The 15,407-nt window shown below is 38.5% G+C and overlaps 1 protein-coding gene across 3 annotated transcripts in view; it reads right to left on the bottom strand.

The window, feature by feature from the left end:
- The window catches only part of BAZ1B (bromodomain adjacent to zinc finger domain 1B), a 58,718-nt gene that overhangs the window by 18,918 nt on the left and 24,393 nt on the right, over positions 1-15,407 (bottom strand). For all 3 annotated transcript variants that reach the window (XM_031967959.1, XM_031967957.1, XM_031967960.1), the window contains exon 7: positions 180-1,884. In XM_031967959.1, coding sequence (XP_031823819.1) covers positions 180-1,884 — 1,705 coding nt within the window. The remainder of the gene's footprint in view (positions 1-179; positions 1,885-15,407) is intronic.

Genomic DNA, 15,407 nt, shown 5'->3' with positions numbered 1-15,407 from the left:
CTACTTCATTCAAAAGCTTGAAAATATCTACAATATGCAAAATACTCCTTTTCGTCAGAGTAGGACCTGATTATTTTGAAATCACCACTTATCCAATGCTATTCAAAGGCTCAAGGATCCTGACAGGCCCAGGGTGCGGGAGTCCAAGTGCAGCCAAAGTCCGAAGGTTCAAAGGTTACCTTTCAGCTGGCGCTCCTGGATCTCTCGCTCCTTCTTGGCCTGGATGGCCAGCAGCCGCCTGCTCTTCACGGCGCTGATCATGTCCTCTGCCTCTACTTCCACTGGGGGCTCTACCTTGACCACTTCTTTTTTCTTGTCAGATTTGGCCACCCCATTCTCCTCCTTCCCGTTTTCTTTGTTTTTGGCTTCCATCTCTTTCCGCTTCTGTTTCTCGGCCCGTCTCCTGTCGTTCTCCTCTTTCAGCACAGCGAGACGCTCCTTCCACAGCTCAGCTGACATCTGCTGCTTCGCCTCCATGTGGTCCTGCACAGAGTAGGTCATGAGGATCCTGTGGCAGAGAGCAGCTAGGATCTGCAGCTTTTCTTCTGATGTCAGCTCAAAGAACTCAGAGGTTTCAAGCTTCTCCAGAAACTCATCCTGGACCTCATTATCCTCAAAGGAGGCCGTCTCTTTGCTTTCATCCACCGTGTCCGAGCCCTCGCTCTCCTCGGGCACATCCGTCCTGCGCAAACAAAGGCGCACGAGCTCAGAGACAGAGTGCAGGGTCAGGGGGATCTCTGAGAGCTTCATGCCCAGCTCCCCGTAGTCCTCGGCAATCTCATCTTGAAGCAGAGTCTGTAGCAGGATGACCAACACTCTGTTCAGGTACAAGAAGCCCCCCTTGTCGGCGCTCAGGGCCTCCATTAGGGATACTGCGGTGATGGGGTACTGGGCATCAGGAAGAAGCAGCCCCGAGTAACAGCTCAAGAACTCGACCACCATGGCGACGTCCCCAAAGAGAGTGTTGGGGAGCCCTTCGGGAGTGTCTACCAGCCGAAAGGAGGGTAGGCTCTTGCCCGTCAGCTCTTGGTCCTCATAGCGCCTCTGCTTCTCCAGTCTCTCCAGCATCTCCTTCTCCTTGCGCTCCTTGGCTTTCTCCTTCAGCTTCTCCTTCAGCTCCTCCCGCTTCTTCTTCAGGTACTCCTTGCGCTGCTCTTCTGACATGGAAGCCCACTTCTTCTTGTGCTCCAGAAGCTCGTAGCGCTTCTGGACCAAGACCCGGAGATCCTCAGGAAGGCGGGCTCGGTCCTCATTGGACAGCAAGCGGGCCGTTTTGGAGATGACGCAGGACAGGGCGCTCTTCTTATCCTCTCGGTCTTTGTTCTCTTTGTAGTAGGCAATGAGGTGGAGAGCAGCGGGAGGGAGGTGCTTATGAGGTTTGCTGGAGGACCGAGGTGTGCCCCCAGAGCTCCGCGGAGTCCGAGTCATTTTCTGGGTGCCCTTGGCCATATCCAGCAGGGTCATCTGCTTCATTTTGGTTTTGGGTGCCTTCAAGCCCTTTTTGGGGGATTTAGATTTTCCTGGAGATTTCTGTCCATTTAAAATGCCTTTGCTTCTACCCTTTGTTTTCAAGGGTTTGTCCCCATTCTTCCCTAACTTTTTGGAGATGGGACCCTTTTTAGGAATGTGAAACGTGGTATTTAATTTGCCAGGAGACATAATTTTCATCATCTCTTCTAGCTGTTCCTCAGGAGACTTGGGATTCTTTGAGTTCTTCATTTTTAGGGGAGAGCCATTCAAAGATTTCTTTAGATGAACATGGCACCATAATGTAGGATTCAGCACCTGGTTCACTGAAGAGCTCTCCGTCTTAAGCTTCTTAGAGGGCTTCCTATCAGGAGACGCAATATTCTTTCTCTTTGTCGAAGGATTGAGCGTCATGTACTAGAATTAAAGAAGAGAAATGAAATTAATATTAGAATAGCAGTGATGAATAGCTAACATATCCTCTTAATTAACTATCCAGATGTGGTCAAATTATTTCTCTTTAGAGACAGAGAGCCTTGACAAAGCAAAATTTGGTCAATGCCAATGTTCCACAGCCTCTGCCAGGGATGGCTTTCATCATGTTCAATGGATCAACAATAAGGTCCCTCTCCTAGGAGTCAGGGCTGGATCCTTTACATGGGCTTTCCATATCTCCTACAGCAGACAAGCAAGAGCAGCTACTCTGATGTTACCAACCTTTCAGAGCAGGCACCAATCTGTAGTAAATGTTCATTGCCTGGCATGGAGAAATGCAAGAGGCTCTTAGGGCCCTTACACTCATTGTCTCATGACTGGGTAAGGCCCTGACTGCCCTCCTCCTTACACAGGTCAGGGCTCTAGCTGGATTCTCAGGGGTTAGGAGAGACTGTTATTCAAGTAGTAACCATGAAAAATGATTAATAATTGAAACCTGTGCCTGGTGCAAATATAGTTCTCAGACAGTTGTCAGTGATATTATTAATGCAAGGAGCAAAGAGGGAAGTTGTTAGTGTTACAACTATTACTACCTCCACCCCAAAGAAAAAGACACAGCACACAGATTTGGGGAGGTAGTCATCCTTCCCCATTCAATAAGAAGAGCAGACCTCAAAGCTTCTAAATCTGGGAATAGGCCATACCACAGAAGCATCCAAGTTAGTTTTTTCTTTTCTTCCTTCTTTTTTAAATAGTCATTTACATTTCACATGTGCATTTCAAATGTCTCAATGCTCTTGTTCTGGGGGTTAATCCCCAGAACATTCAGAAAATGCTCCACTCAGTCCATTTTGTCATTTTCAAATTTCTTACCGAATGCAAAGCGAGATAAAATATCGAACAGACCAATACCATTCCCTTGATTACTGCTGAGCTATCTCTTATAGATTGCTGGAACACCTGCCCAGCACCTAAAGTGTCCCAACTATTTTCCCACCACATGAAGCTGTTAACCAATAAACAAGCATAGAAACACCACAGGTCATGTCAGTGGTGTAAGTAAACTAAAAGTCAGTTACAGGAAGAAAGATAGGCTACTGAGAGTGAATACTAGTCCTGAAGCCAGGAAAAGCTGAGGCCAAATCAAATGTCAGGCACCTTCTAGGTAGGTGATCTTGGGTAGTTGACTTAGACCACTCAGTCTCAGTTTCCCTATCTTTAAAAGGAGATAACAGAATCTTTCCCCCAGTTGTGAAGATCAAATGAAAATGTTCATAAAAGTATTTTGAAAACTTTAGAGCACTATGGGTATGCTAAGCTAATAGAATAAAAATGACAATTCTACCTAAATTAAGTGTCACTAATCAAACTGCCAAAAAATTACTTTACAGAGCTAGGAAAAAATTATAAATTCATCTAGAAGAACAAAAGGTCAAGAATTTCCAAGGAAATTAATGAAGGAAAAAAAAAAAAAGCAAACAAAGGCGGCCTAGACAGCTTTTTTTTTTTTTTTTTTTTTTTTTTAAAATACAGACCAGACCTAAAATTATATTATAGAGCAGTGTTCATCAAAACCATTTGGTACTGGCTAAGAAATAGAGTAGTTGATCAGTGGAATAGCTTAGGTTCACAAGACACAGTAGTTAATGATTATAATAATCTAGTGTTTCATAAACTCAAAGACTCCAGCTTTTGAGACAGGAACTCACTATTTTGACAAAAATTGCTAGAGAAACTGGAAACTAGGCATTGAGCAATCTAAATACCAGAAATATATCCAAAGACACTGACCAATTATATGAACAATCTACTTACCTTCTCATAGCCTCAGCTTCCCTAATAGTAAAATGAGGGTAATAATAGCAATTTTTTCACAGGGTTGATGTGAGGATCAAATGAAATAATATTTTCAAAGTGCCTGACATATACTGATGCTATATAAATGTTTATCCACTTTTCCTTCCTTTAATCTTTAGTCAATTTTGCTTAACCATTTGAGGAAAATGAACTTTATATCTGGGAGTAGGAGAAAAGGAAGAAGGGTTATTTGGGTGCTGATTAGAAAACATCTGCTACGAAATTAGGAGAACTCTGAGGTATCACTTCATACCTTTCAGATTGGTTAAGATGACAGAAAAATATAATGATAAATGTTGGAGGGGATTTGGGAAAATTGGGACACTATTACATTTTTGGTGGAGTTATGAAAATATGTAACCACAATTTGGAGTTATGCTGAAAAGGCTATAAAATTGTGCATAACCTTTGATTCAGCAGTGCCTATCCCAAAAAGATCATTAAAAAAAGGGAAAAGGACCCTCATATGCAAAAATGTTTGTACCAGCTTTTTTTGCAGTAGTAAAGAACTGGAAATGGAGTGGAACACAAGATTTTTCAAAGGTGAATGTTGAAAACTACCTTTCCATATATTTGGGAAAATAAAAAGTTGCTATTAGGAAATAAAAAAAACAAAACAAACAAAAAAAAAACTTTAGAGCACTATGCTAGCTACTCTATTACTATACTAGTCTCTTCCATCAATACTAAAAGATGGGCCAGTGCTATATCCAGGCAAGATCAGGAAGTGTTTATGGCTGTGTGATTGTGGGAAAGGCATATTCCCTTCTCTGGGGTCCAGACTCTTCATTTGAAGAACAAAAAGTATGGAGTTAATAACTTCTTTCATACTCTAAAATTCCATGGTATAATTTCTTCCTTGTTCCTAAAGACTGCACAGAATATTGATATTACTTGATATAAGTATTACTTATATGTGGTATTACTTGATATAAGATAATCTAAACTTCACACCTCCCTATATATACCCAAAAACTAAACTCCAAAATGGATGAGGATCACAGTACCACTGTAATAGCTCAGTGGCCTTCACCATCACGAAAGGGGTTCATTGAGTACCTTGGTTTATAATTACAACCTTTATGTTCTGAAACTATTTCTGTTTTAGTTTAAGAGATCCAACCATACTGCTAAGCCATGCTCTAGAGATTTATAGTAATATTAACATATTTGAGGCACATGAACAACGAATGAATTTAAGAATAACTACGTTTAAAAAATTGTGCTTTAAGCCCTATCTGATAAAGAGAAGACTTCATATATCCAAAAAGCAGCAACATCTCATGGATCAGGATCAACATAACCTCAAAATTTAACTGAATATCATTAAAGTACTCAAACAATTGAGGAACAAAAGTTAAATGGACACTTTTGATTACTGTAAAATTTAAGTTTTTTTTTTTTTTTTTTTTTTTACAAGGAGGAGCAATACAGCTAAAATCAGAAGGGAAGCAGAGGATTTTTTTTTTTTTTTTTTTTTGAGGAGAAGGGAGCAAATCTGATTATGTTCATTTGTAAGAAAAAAGGAACCAATTATAAAAACAAGTGCCATTCCCCAATTGGTAAATGGCCAAAGAATATAAAAAAGAAGTTGCTCACTGGAAGAAATCCAAGCTCTATTTTATAGCCTCTATTTGGAGAAGTACTTTTATGGTGGCAAAGAATCAGAAACTAAAGGGATATACACATCACTTAGAACAGGTTGAACAAATTATGATGCAATATAATGAAATATCATTGTGTTGTAAGAAGTAAAGGAGTGGTTTCACAGAAACTTGGGAAAACTTGTATGAACTGATGCAGCATGAAGCAAGCTGGGCCAGAACAATTCACACAATGACATGAAGACAAACAACTTGGAAAGTTTTAAGAACTCTAATCAACACAATGACCAACTGTGCTTCCAGAGGGTTCATATGAAGCTGGGGAAGAGGAGAGAAATAATTTTATTTTATATAATATTACTCTTTGGAATTACAAACCCTAACCTAATTTTATTTGTGTTCCATATAGTCTCTTTGGGTAGGGAATTCTTTAAGCTGTCCTATTTTGTCCTTGAATTATCTTCTTTGGTTTCAAGGGGATTCCCTACAGGCTGCTAAGATGTCCATGGCTAGAGCACTGGACCTGGAATGAGGAATACAACCTAGCCTCAGGTACATACCGACTATGTCACCCTAAAGACAAATTTTCTCCAACTATAAAATCTAAATAATAATAGTATCCACCTCCCAGGGTTGTGAAGTTCAAATGAGATATTTGGTTTAGCCCAGGGCCTAACACACAGCAAGTGCTTAATAAATGCTTGTTTCTTTCCAATATTAAAATATCTTTTAAACACCATTTTGGAACATTCTTTCTATATTCCTTTTAATTTTGGGGCAAAGTACTTTCTAACACTTAGCTATGCAACAAAGCAAGAAATTTAGCTGCCTTGTGTGATTCAAACTAGATGGGATAATCATTTGTCAGGGATACGTAGGATTTCTATGTAAGACTAGATGATTTAATGTCCTTCCTGGTGTTAAGAATCTATGAATATACTAATTATATAGAAAACACTGAACAATCTCTATGTGTCTCATATTTGGAGAAATTATTCAAAATTCTTTAAAGGTGGAATCGGTCAAAAATTACGACTGCTAGATACAGTTTAACAGTTTTCTATTGTTTATAAATAAATCTCCCATACATTTATAGCTACAATTAAAAAATATATTCTGACATCTCCAAATATACTGAAACTGCTAGAAAAAGAGCTTTTGTTACAGACTTTGTTTCACACACATAAAAAAACTTGTGTCATCTTTGGTTTTATGTCTCCAAATTTCTACTTGAAGCCCAGCCCCTCCTTTCCCCAAAAAGCCTTCCTGTGGGCCAAAGAATATTTTTTAAACAGAAGAAAATGAGCAAATATATATTCCATATATATATATGGGATTGAGATTTCTAAGAGTTTTCCATTCAAAGGGAAAAAAAAATAGTCCAGATTAGTTGGTTGAAAAAGACACTGTTGCATACATCAAGAAATCCTTAACATACAAAAACAGATCACAGAAATGTACCTGAGAAATTTCTGTTTTAACTGTTACTGCATATATTTCAAGTCTACAGCTATATAAATTGGAGCAATTAAACCATAAATAGAAGAATACATTTTAGACAAAGCAATTGGGTATTTATTGGCACTCAAAATCAGATTTTCTTGATGGACTTTGTCTTTATACTTTTGTATAAAGTGCTTAAAACTTGATTATCTGAACCAGCTATACCCAGTGAAAGAACTCTAGATGACTAAGATCCATTACACTGAATTCCCAATCCCTATATTTTTTGCCCGCCTGCATTTTTAATTTCCTTCACAGGCTAATTGTATAATATTTCAGAGTCTGGTTCTTTTTGTACCACAAAATAACGGTTTGGACATGTATAATTATTTTGTATTTAATTTATACGTTAACATATTTAACATGTATTGATCGTCCTGCCATCTAGGGGAGGGGGTAGGGGGAAGGAGGGGAAAAATTGGAACAAAAGGTTTGACAATTGTCAATGCTGTAAAATTACCCATGCATATAACTTGCAAATAAAAAGCTATTAAAAATTAAAAACAAAAAACAAAAAACTCAATTATCATGTCATGTGTCAGCTATGTTTCTGGATGATTATATAATATTGTTGCTCCTATTAGTATCAAAACATTAGCTGATTATCAATTATGTTATATATTTGTGATGGAATACTATCGTGTTCTAAGAAATGACAAGGGGGATGGTTTCAGAAAAAGATGGCAAGACCTCTATCAACTAACACAAAGTGAAGTAACAACAGAACACAGTATACATAACATCAATAATGTAATGATGATCCAATGTAAGACTTGGAAATAACTGATCAATATGAAGAGTCGCCACTGACTCCATAAGACTCATGATAAAATATGCTACGGACTTTCCAAACAGAGAAATGATGGACTCAAAAGGGTAGACTGAAGCATAGCTCCCCCCTTAAAAATGGGAGGAAGGTAGTTTAGGGGGGAACACAAGGAAAATTCAGATATGTTTTACATGATTGTGTATGTATAATGAGTATTCTATTCATATTTCTTGCTTTCTTAATAGGTGGGGGATAGAGTCGAGACAGAACCAAAAATAAAATTTAAATTAAGAAAAGAAAAATACAAAAATAAAGGATATGAACAAGTAACTCAAGAGAAGGAAAGTGAGCTATTAACAAACAATCTGGGGAAAATATTCTGAATTCCTAATATTAAGAGAAAAGCAAAACAATTGAGCATTAATGAATTAGAGAAGGACTCCCCCCCTCCCCCCAATCTAGCCATGACTGTGGTGCTAAATAAAAACTAAATTTCAAATCAGTAAGTGTGCCTACTGCCTTTTTTTTTTTCTTTTTCTTTTTCTTTTTTTTTTTTTTTTGGCTAAGGCAATTGGGTTAAGTGACTTGCCCCGGGTCACACAGCTAGGAAGTGTTAAGTGTATGAGACCAGATTTGAACTCAGGAAGTCCTCAGGACTTTCAGGGCGGATGGTCTATCCACTGTGCCATCTAGCTGTTGCCACTAAAGGAATTTTTAAAACCATATTAAAGCATAGAATTAGTGGATGAAACAAAGCTCGTCACCTATTAGAAAGCAATCTGGAAAAAGGGCAAGTTCTTTCGAAGGCCTGGAACATGAACCTCTAGGGACACAGCATTTAAGGTACATTATCCATACCTCCAACTCCAAAGTTTCCTATTACTAATGGCACCATGACTTCGCCCTACCTTTGCCCTGCTTGAGTCATCCAAGCTCAAAATAAAGTTCCTTCTTTTTCTTCCTACTGTGACTACTTAATCTAAATTCTATAGATTTAAAGAATATCTTCCTAGTGCCACTCCTTCCTATTCTTAGTAACCCAGTCATTCACTTCAAGCCTGAATGATTATGTGACAGATTCCAGAGGTCTCCCTCCCCTCTAATCTCTTAATCTCCCTTCTAATCTATCCTGTAAAACCCCTGCCAAATCAATCTTAAAACAGTACTCATTTAAGCAATCTTCATTGGGTTCAAAGGGCCCAAAGGATAAAAAATTATTCCTGACATTTTAAGTCTGACAAATAGTTCATGAGGCTGGACCATACTAAGTCCTCCTACACCTTTGTTCTTCTAACCCTTTTCCCTGGAATAACTCTTCAAATATTTTCCCCTGAAGGCTTGGACCACTTCACCCTATAATATCTAGCATCAATATTGTCTTAAGTTAGCAAAGGAATTCCCTTCTAATTTAAAAGACTGTATTATCTTTGATAGATCAGCCAGTAATTATGGACTTATTATAGAAGATGATGTAAGATACTGGTTCTAAGGTTAATTTCTGCCAGCTTGCTTTCTAGTTTTTCCAGCAGCAGTGGTAGGGGACAAATAGAAATGGAATGAGGATGCCAAATGAAGAGAGGGAGAAAGTACAATGATAACCTCAGTTACTAGGAAAGAACAAAATGATTAACAGAAAATCAAAATTCAAAGTGGATATGACCTCAATACTAAATATATAAAACTATTAAAAAAGAAAAAGAGAAAAGAATCACATCATATACTCTCACAGCTAAGGACAGGAACATTCTTAACCCAAAAAGGGATACAGGAAATTACAAAAGATAAAATTATTTATTCTGATTAGAGGAAACCAAAGTTTCTGCACAACTAAAATTAATATAACTAGGATAAAAGGGAAGAGAAGTTGGGGGGGCGGGGGAGGCGGAAAATGGATTCCTTTTAGCAGATTTCTAGATAAATTTTTGTCATAAGATATATACAGACACTAACAGAAACAAGATCAAAACCTGTTTTTCGATGTAGTTAAGTGGAAAAGGATACAAATCACTCTCAAAAGAAGTGTAAAACTATTAACGACCAAAAAATAAGGCTCTAGAACTCTAATAAGAAAACTAAAATCAAAATCAAAACCTTGGCTAAGAGTGGCTGAGTGAGGAAAGGATAAATTGGGAGAATATAGGTGGAAAAAGTAAAAAGATAGCCAAAAAAAATTTTAAGGAAAAAAAGTTATAAAAGTGCTTTACCCAGATCTCATCTGACTTGTACAAGAAGCCCACTGGGATGAAATAATGTCATTATTTTTGTCTTGGAGATGAAGAAACTAAGTCACCTGGAGTGAAATGTCACACCCATGGTTAACTGAGAGAAAGTAATCAGAGGTAGTACTAGAGGTTTTCTCTTCCTAGTGAGAATTCAAGCACTCAATCCACTAGGCTAGGTCATCTCTCAAAGCAATATACTGAAGAATTATCCAGTAGAGGCAACAATCACTTCTACCCTGGGAAGCTTAAGGAAAAAAAGAGACCTCTATTCTCTTCTGTGCAAATTTTAGGAAATGAACCACTATCTTCAAGTATAAGAAAGGACAGCGAGGTGTTATGATGTAGAAGTGCGCCAGACCTGGAGTCAAAGAGGCTTATTTTCTGAATTCAAACCTGGCCTCAGTCACTTACAAGCTGTGTGACTCTGGGCAAGTCACAGAGCTGATGTAGTTTCTTAATCTGCAAAAAGAGTTGGAGAAGCACCCAAATAACTCTGCCAAGAAAACCCCAAAATGGGGCCACCAAGAGTCAGAAAGGTTTGAAAAATTAAAGAATCAGAGGGCTCAGATTATATTCCAAGACAGCAAAGAAGCTAGGACTTCCTAACTAGCAAAAAACCCCCCAAAAAACAAAAAACAATGGACATTCAATAAAAGAGAGGACATCCAAGCATTCCTAATGAAAAGACCAAAGCTGAAGAGAAAAAGCTGACATTCAAACAGAAAATTCAAAGAAAACAAAAAAGAAAAAATGAAAAATGAAAGAGTTTACATGAACTCCTAGGGGATTCAAAGTTAAATTGTTCAATACCTTTATATGGGATGATACATGTAACTCTTAAGAATTATTATTGTAACAGAAAGGAGTCGACATAGAGAGGATATATGTTGATCATTTTGGGATGATCTCCCAAAAAAAAGAACATAAAGGTGATGCATAGAAAAGGGGAAAGGAAAAGGTAGAATAGGAAAAATTTTCTCCCATAAAATAAGGAAGAACTTTCTAGTGGAGAGGGAAATGAGAGGATGGAAGGTAGGTAATGCTCAAATCTTATTCTCATTGGACCTGGTTCAAAGAGAGAAGAATTATATATTATTATGTATTATAACCCTTTATTAAAAACAACATATTATGTTTAACAATATAATATGTAAATGTAACATAATAATTATACATTATCTATTATAATATTTTACACACTCTATTGAGTAAAAAAAAAATTGACCCTAACCAATAATAAGGAGGGAAGGGGACTAAGCTTAAAAGGATAGGAGGAAATGATAAAAAGGAGATCAGAAAAGGGCAAGCAATGGTCAGAAACAAAAAAAGACTTGAAAAGGGACAAGATAAAAAGAGAAAGAGCAGGATAAACAGAAGAAACTTTGCTGAAGGGAAATAAACAGGTAGTGATCATATATCTGTGAGTGACTGGGTTGAGCTTACCCATAAAACAGAAGCTGACAGTAGAATGGATGAGAAACCAGAATCCAACAATATATTGTGTACAAGGGACACTTCAAATAGAAAGATAGATTGAGAGTTAGAGTAAAGCAATGGAGAAGAATCTATTATGTTTCAACTGAAGTAAATAAAAAGCAGAAAAAAGCACAATCGTGATCTCAGAGAAAATAAAAGCAAAATATATATCTAATTAAAGGAAATAATCAGTGAAACTATATTTTCCTTAAAAGAGATCTTAGAAGAATGAAGAATATCAAAGAATTTTATATCAAGTTTCTTGGATAAAGAATTCCTATCTTAAAATCCATAGGAAACTCAATCAAATTTGTAAAAATAAAGAGCCAGTATTCAGTAAGAGATGAAAAGAACAAGAACACTTGGTTTCCAGAAAAAAAAAAAAAAAAAATCAAAGCTATATATAATCATGTAAGTTCTAAATCACTACTGACTAGGAAAAAAGAAAAACAAAAAACCTACCTATGAGAAATGGCAATGCTTAGGAGAGGATGAGGAAAAATGGGTATATTAAAGAACTCTGGTAGAGTAGTCAAGCAGTTCAACTATTCTGGAAAACAATCTGAAATCATGCTCAAAGGGCTATGAAGCTGTGTATACCCTTTAACTCAGCAACACCACTACTAGTTTGTACCTCAAAGAGATCAAAGGAAAAGAACTCATGTTTAAAAATATTTATAGCAGCTCTTTGTGTGGTGGCAAAGAACTAGAAATTCAGGGGATGTTCATCAATTGAAGAACGGCTGAATAAGCTGTGATATAAGACCATGATAGGATACTACCATACTATAATAAATGAGCAGGATGCTTTCAGAAGAAAGTGGGAAAACTTATATGAAATGATGCAAAGTGAACTATGAAAGCAGGAGAATCATTGTACATGGTAACAGCAATGTTGCAATGAGGATCACTGTAAAACACTTGGCAACTCTAATCAATACAATGATCCAAAACAATTCCAAAAGACTCATACTATCCACCTCCACTAGAGACCTAATAAATGAACTCTCACTGCAAATTCATGTATAATTTTCTCACTTGTCAATTTTTGTGATACATCTAATATGAAAATGTTTTGCAAGATTTTATATATATAAATGATACATTGTTTGACTTCTCAATGAATGGGGAGAGACACTGGAACTCAAATTTTAAAATAAAGCTACCTCTGCCCCCACAAATTAATATTATTTGATAAATTTTTCAAAGTTGGTATCATGTTCTCCAAAGTCCAGTTTTCCATTCCAGCCAAGCCTAAAATGTTTCAGAGTTTGCTCCAAGGATACCAGAGCTGCTGGAGGAGTTTGGCTTTGAGGGTGAGCAAAATTGTCCAGTAACCCCTTTTATTTAGAAGGTGTGATTTTTTTTAAAGCCACACCACATATTCTTAAAAAGCAAAGAAATGGACTCACCCAACCCCCTCCCAAATGGCCGGCTCCCTGGGTGAGCAGAGTCCTTCAGCAGCTGGATCATCTCAGCATGGGGCATGCTGGGCAGTCACAGCCGAGTGGGAGCCGGCTTGGCTGGACTCAAGGGTATCTGAAAAAGTATAAAACCACCCCCCACTTAGCATAATCAACTCATTGGGAGAGATGGGGGAAGGGAATTTCTAACTGACTGCTTGTCTAACACTCCCAAGAGAAGCTTCTTTTAACCATACCAATCCTCAAGCCTCCTACTTGTCTTCCACTACTCTATCCTCTCTCAACCAAGGACTTCCCTTCATTAAGAAAATTAAGGCCAATTGCTTGAGCTATTTTGTCTCCTTTACTCTTCTCAAATAATGGAAAGCACCTCCAACTCTGTCTCCTTGGAAAAGGCCCTTCACTTTACCTTGCACTTGAACCTAACCCCTCCCTCCACCTCCAGTCTTCACCAGCAGACTAAAACTTCAATCATCGTTCTAATCTTCACACTTCTCCCAATGCATTCATCACTGTGATTTCAGAAAAACCTGGAGACACTTACTGATGCACAGTGCAGTAAACAATCAGAACGTTGTACACAGCAACAGCAACACTATTCGAAGATGATGTGAATGACTTGCCTATTCTCAATAATGCAAAGATCTAAGACAAAGGACTCATGATGATGAATCCTGTCTGACCACAGAGAAAGGAGTGAAACATGCTGTTTTTTACTTGCATTTGAGTCTTCGTGTACAAAATGATGAATACATAAGTGCACATATCTGTATGTATCACCCTTATCTGATTGCTTACTCCTTAAGGAGGGGAAAAGGGAAGTCAGAGAATCTGAAACTCAAAGCTTGTTTAAAAAACAATAAACAAAACCATCACCTTCACTAGACCCTGCCCCTCCAAGGTGCCACTCTACAACTTTCCTCCCTTTCTCTGCTACTCTCTAGCTCCATTTCTTCTCATGTCACTCCTCAGCCCTTTGCAATCTAGATGCTGACCTCACACAAATGAAACTGTTCTCCGAAGTGACCAAGTTCTCTCAGTTGCCAGCCTGTTGCCCCTTCTCTCTGCTCACCTTGTTGCTACCTTAGTCCAACGCCCTCATCACCTCCTACCCTGGGCTCCTTCCCCCTTCTCCAAACCACCAGCTGCTAAGGTAGTTTTCCCAAAGAACTGAAATAACTGCATTACACCCCCCCCCCAACTTCCATTGCACCCTAACATATCCAGGATCAAATGAAAAACTTCTGTCATTTAAAACTATTTACCACCTCAGCACCTCCTTCACTAACCATCCCTTCTATCCTATCTCCCATCTCGCACTCGTGCCCAGAATACTCCCTCTCCCCACTTTCCCTCTAGCTTCCTTCAGGAGACAACACAAACCCCATTGTGGAGGAGGCCTTTCAGATACCTCAGGCTGGCGGAGCTTGTAGCTAGGCTTTGTAGGAAGCTGGTTCTTACCACCTATCCCCCAACTAGAATGCAGGCTCCCTTTAAGGCAGAGGCTTTGGTTTTTCTGGGGATCGGAGCTCACTGAAGTACAGAATAGTCCCTAGGGATTCAGTGGTTGCTGGCTGGCCTCTTCCCCATCCATATCCTTCCCAAATACCCTTCTCTTCCTGGATCTTCTCCCTCCTCTGTGGGTTTCCTTGACCTCCCTCTTGCCTGGTTCCCTCCTTCCCCATTTGTCTCTCAGAACCCTTTGGGGTGCTCACCACATCTCTGTTCCGGGCTCCCTAGATCCTCTCTTCAGTTCCTATAGATTTAATTCTCGCTTTCCACAGATGACTCACAAGCCACCAATCGCCTAATGGACATTTTCAGCTGGATGTCCTAGAGACATTTTCAAAATAAACATGTTGAAACTAACCCCCCAAAACTTACTCCCTTGACAATTCTCCCAGTCTGGGACTCTGGCATGATTTCTGAGAGGTCACTCATTGGAGAAGACTGGTCAGTGCTCTTGCTTTGGTTATCCCCAGCTGTGGAATGCCCTCCCTCTCACAGCGCCCCCTCCTCTTTCATGAAGCCTCATAAAAGACCTTGTAGTTTGCCATTTTGTACTGTCTCTTTATTCCAGGTATTTATGAAGTGCTTATGTCTTTACTGTTCCTTTTCTTTGTAGCCCCAGCACTTGATACTCTGGCATGCCTGACACACGACAGGTATTTAATAAATACTTGATGGTTGGTTAGTAATGGCCATCATATAAGCAGAAGCTGTCCCTAATGGCTAATTATCTAGACGTGTTTTAGCAACCTGGATCACACTAACAGTAAGGAAAGCCAACTACTTCTATCACCTGCCATAACCACCATTTGCTTCAAACTAATGTATGTCCTTATTAAATGAATTATATCATTAAAACCATTGTTAGTACTAGATTCACATATGAAATTTAACTTATGACATCCACTGGTCATTACTTTTCTTGCCAGTGCCATCTCTTCTACAGTTTAACCTAGAACTCATGAGAAAGAAATCAGCCAAAACTAAGAAAATCATGACACTTTTTAACTTTTAGAGATTAATATCTCTTCACACAATTCCCCCCCAAACTGGCCAAAAACAAAAACAAACAAATAAAAAAAAACAACAGAGTGCTGCCCAGGTTAAAGTAAAAAGTGATGAGGCCAAAGGGAGTTCCATC

This window comes from Sarcophilus harrisii, chromosome 4, assembly GCF_902635505.1.
Source record: "Sarcophilus harrisii chromosome 4, mSarHar1.11, whole genome shotgun sequence".
Taxonomy (NCBI): Eukaryota; Metazoa; Chordata; class Mammalia; order Dasyuromorphia; family Dasyuridae; genus Sarcophilus; species Sarcophilus harrisii.
The sequence above is the reverse complement of the archived record's forward strand: the minus strand, read 5'-3'. Positions and strand labels throughout refer to the sequence as shown.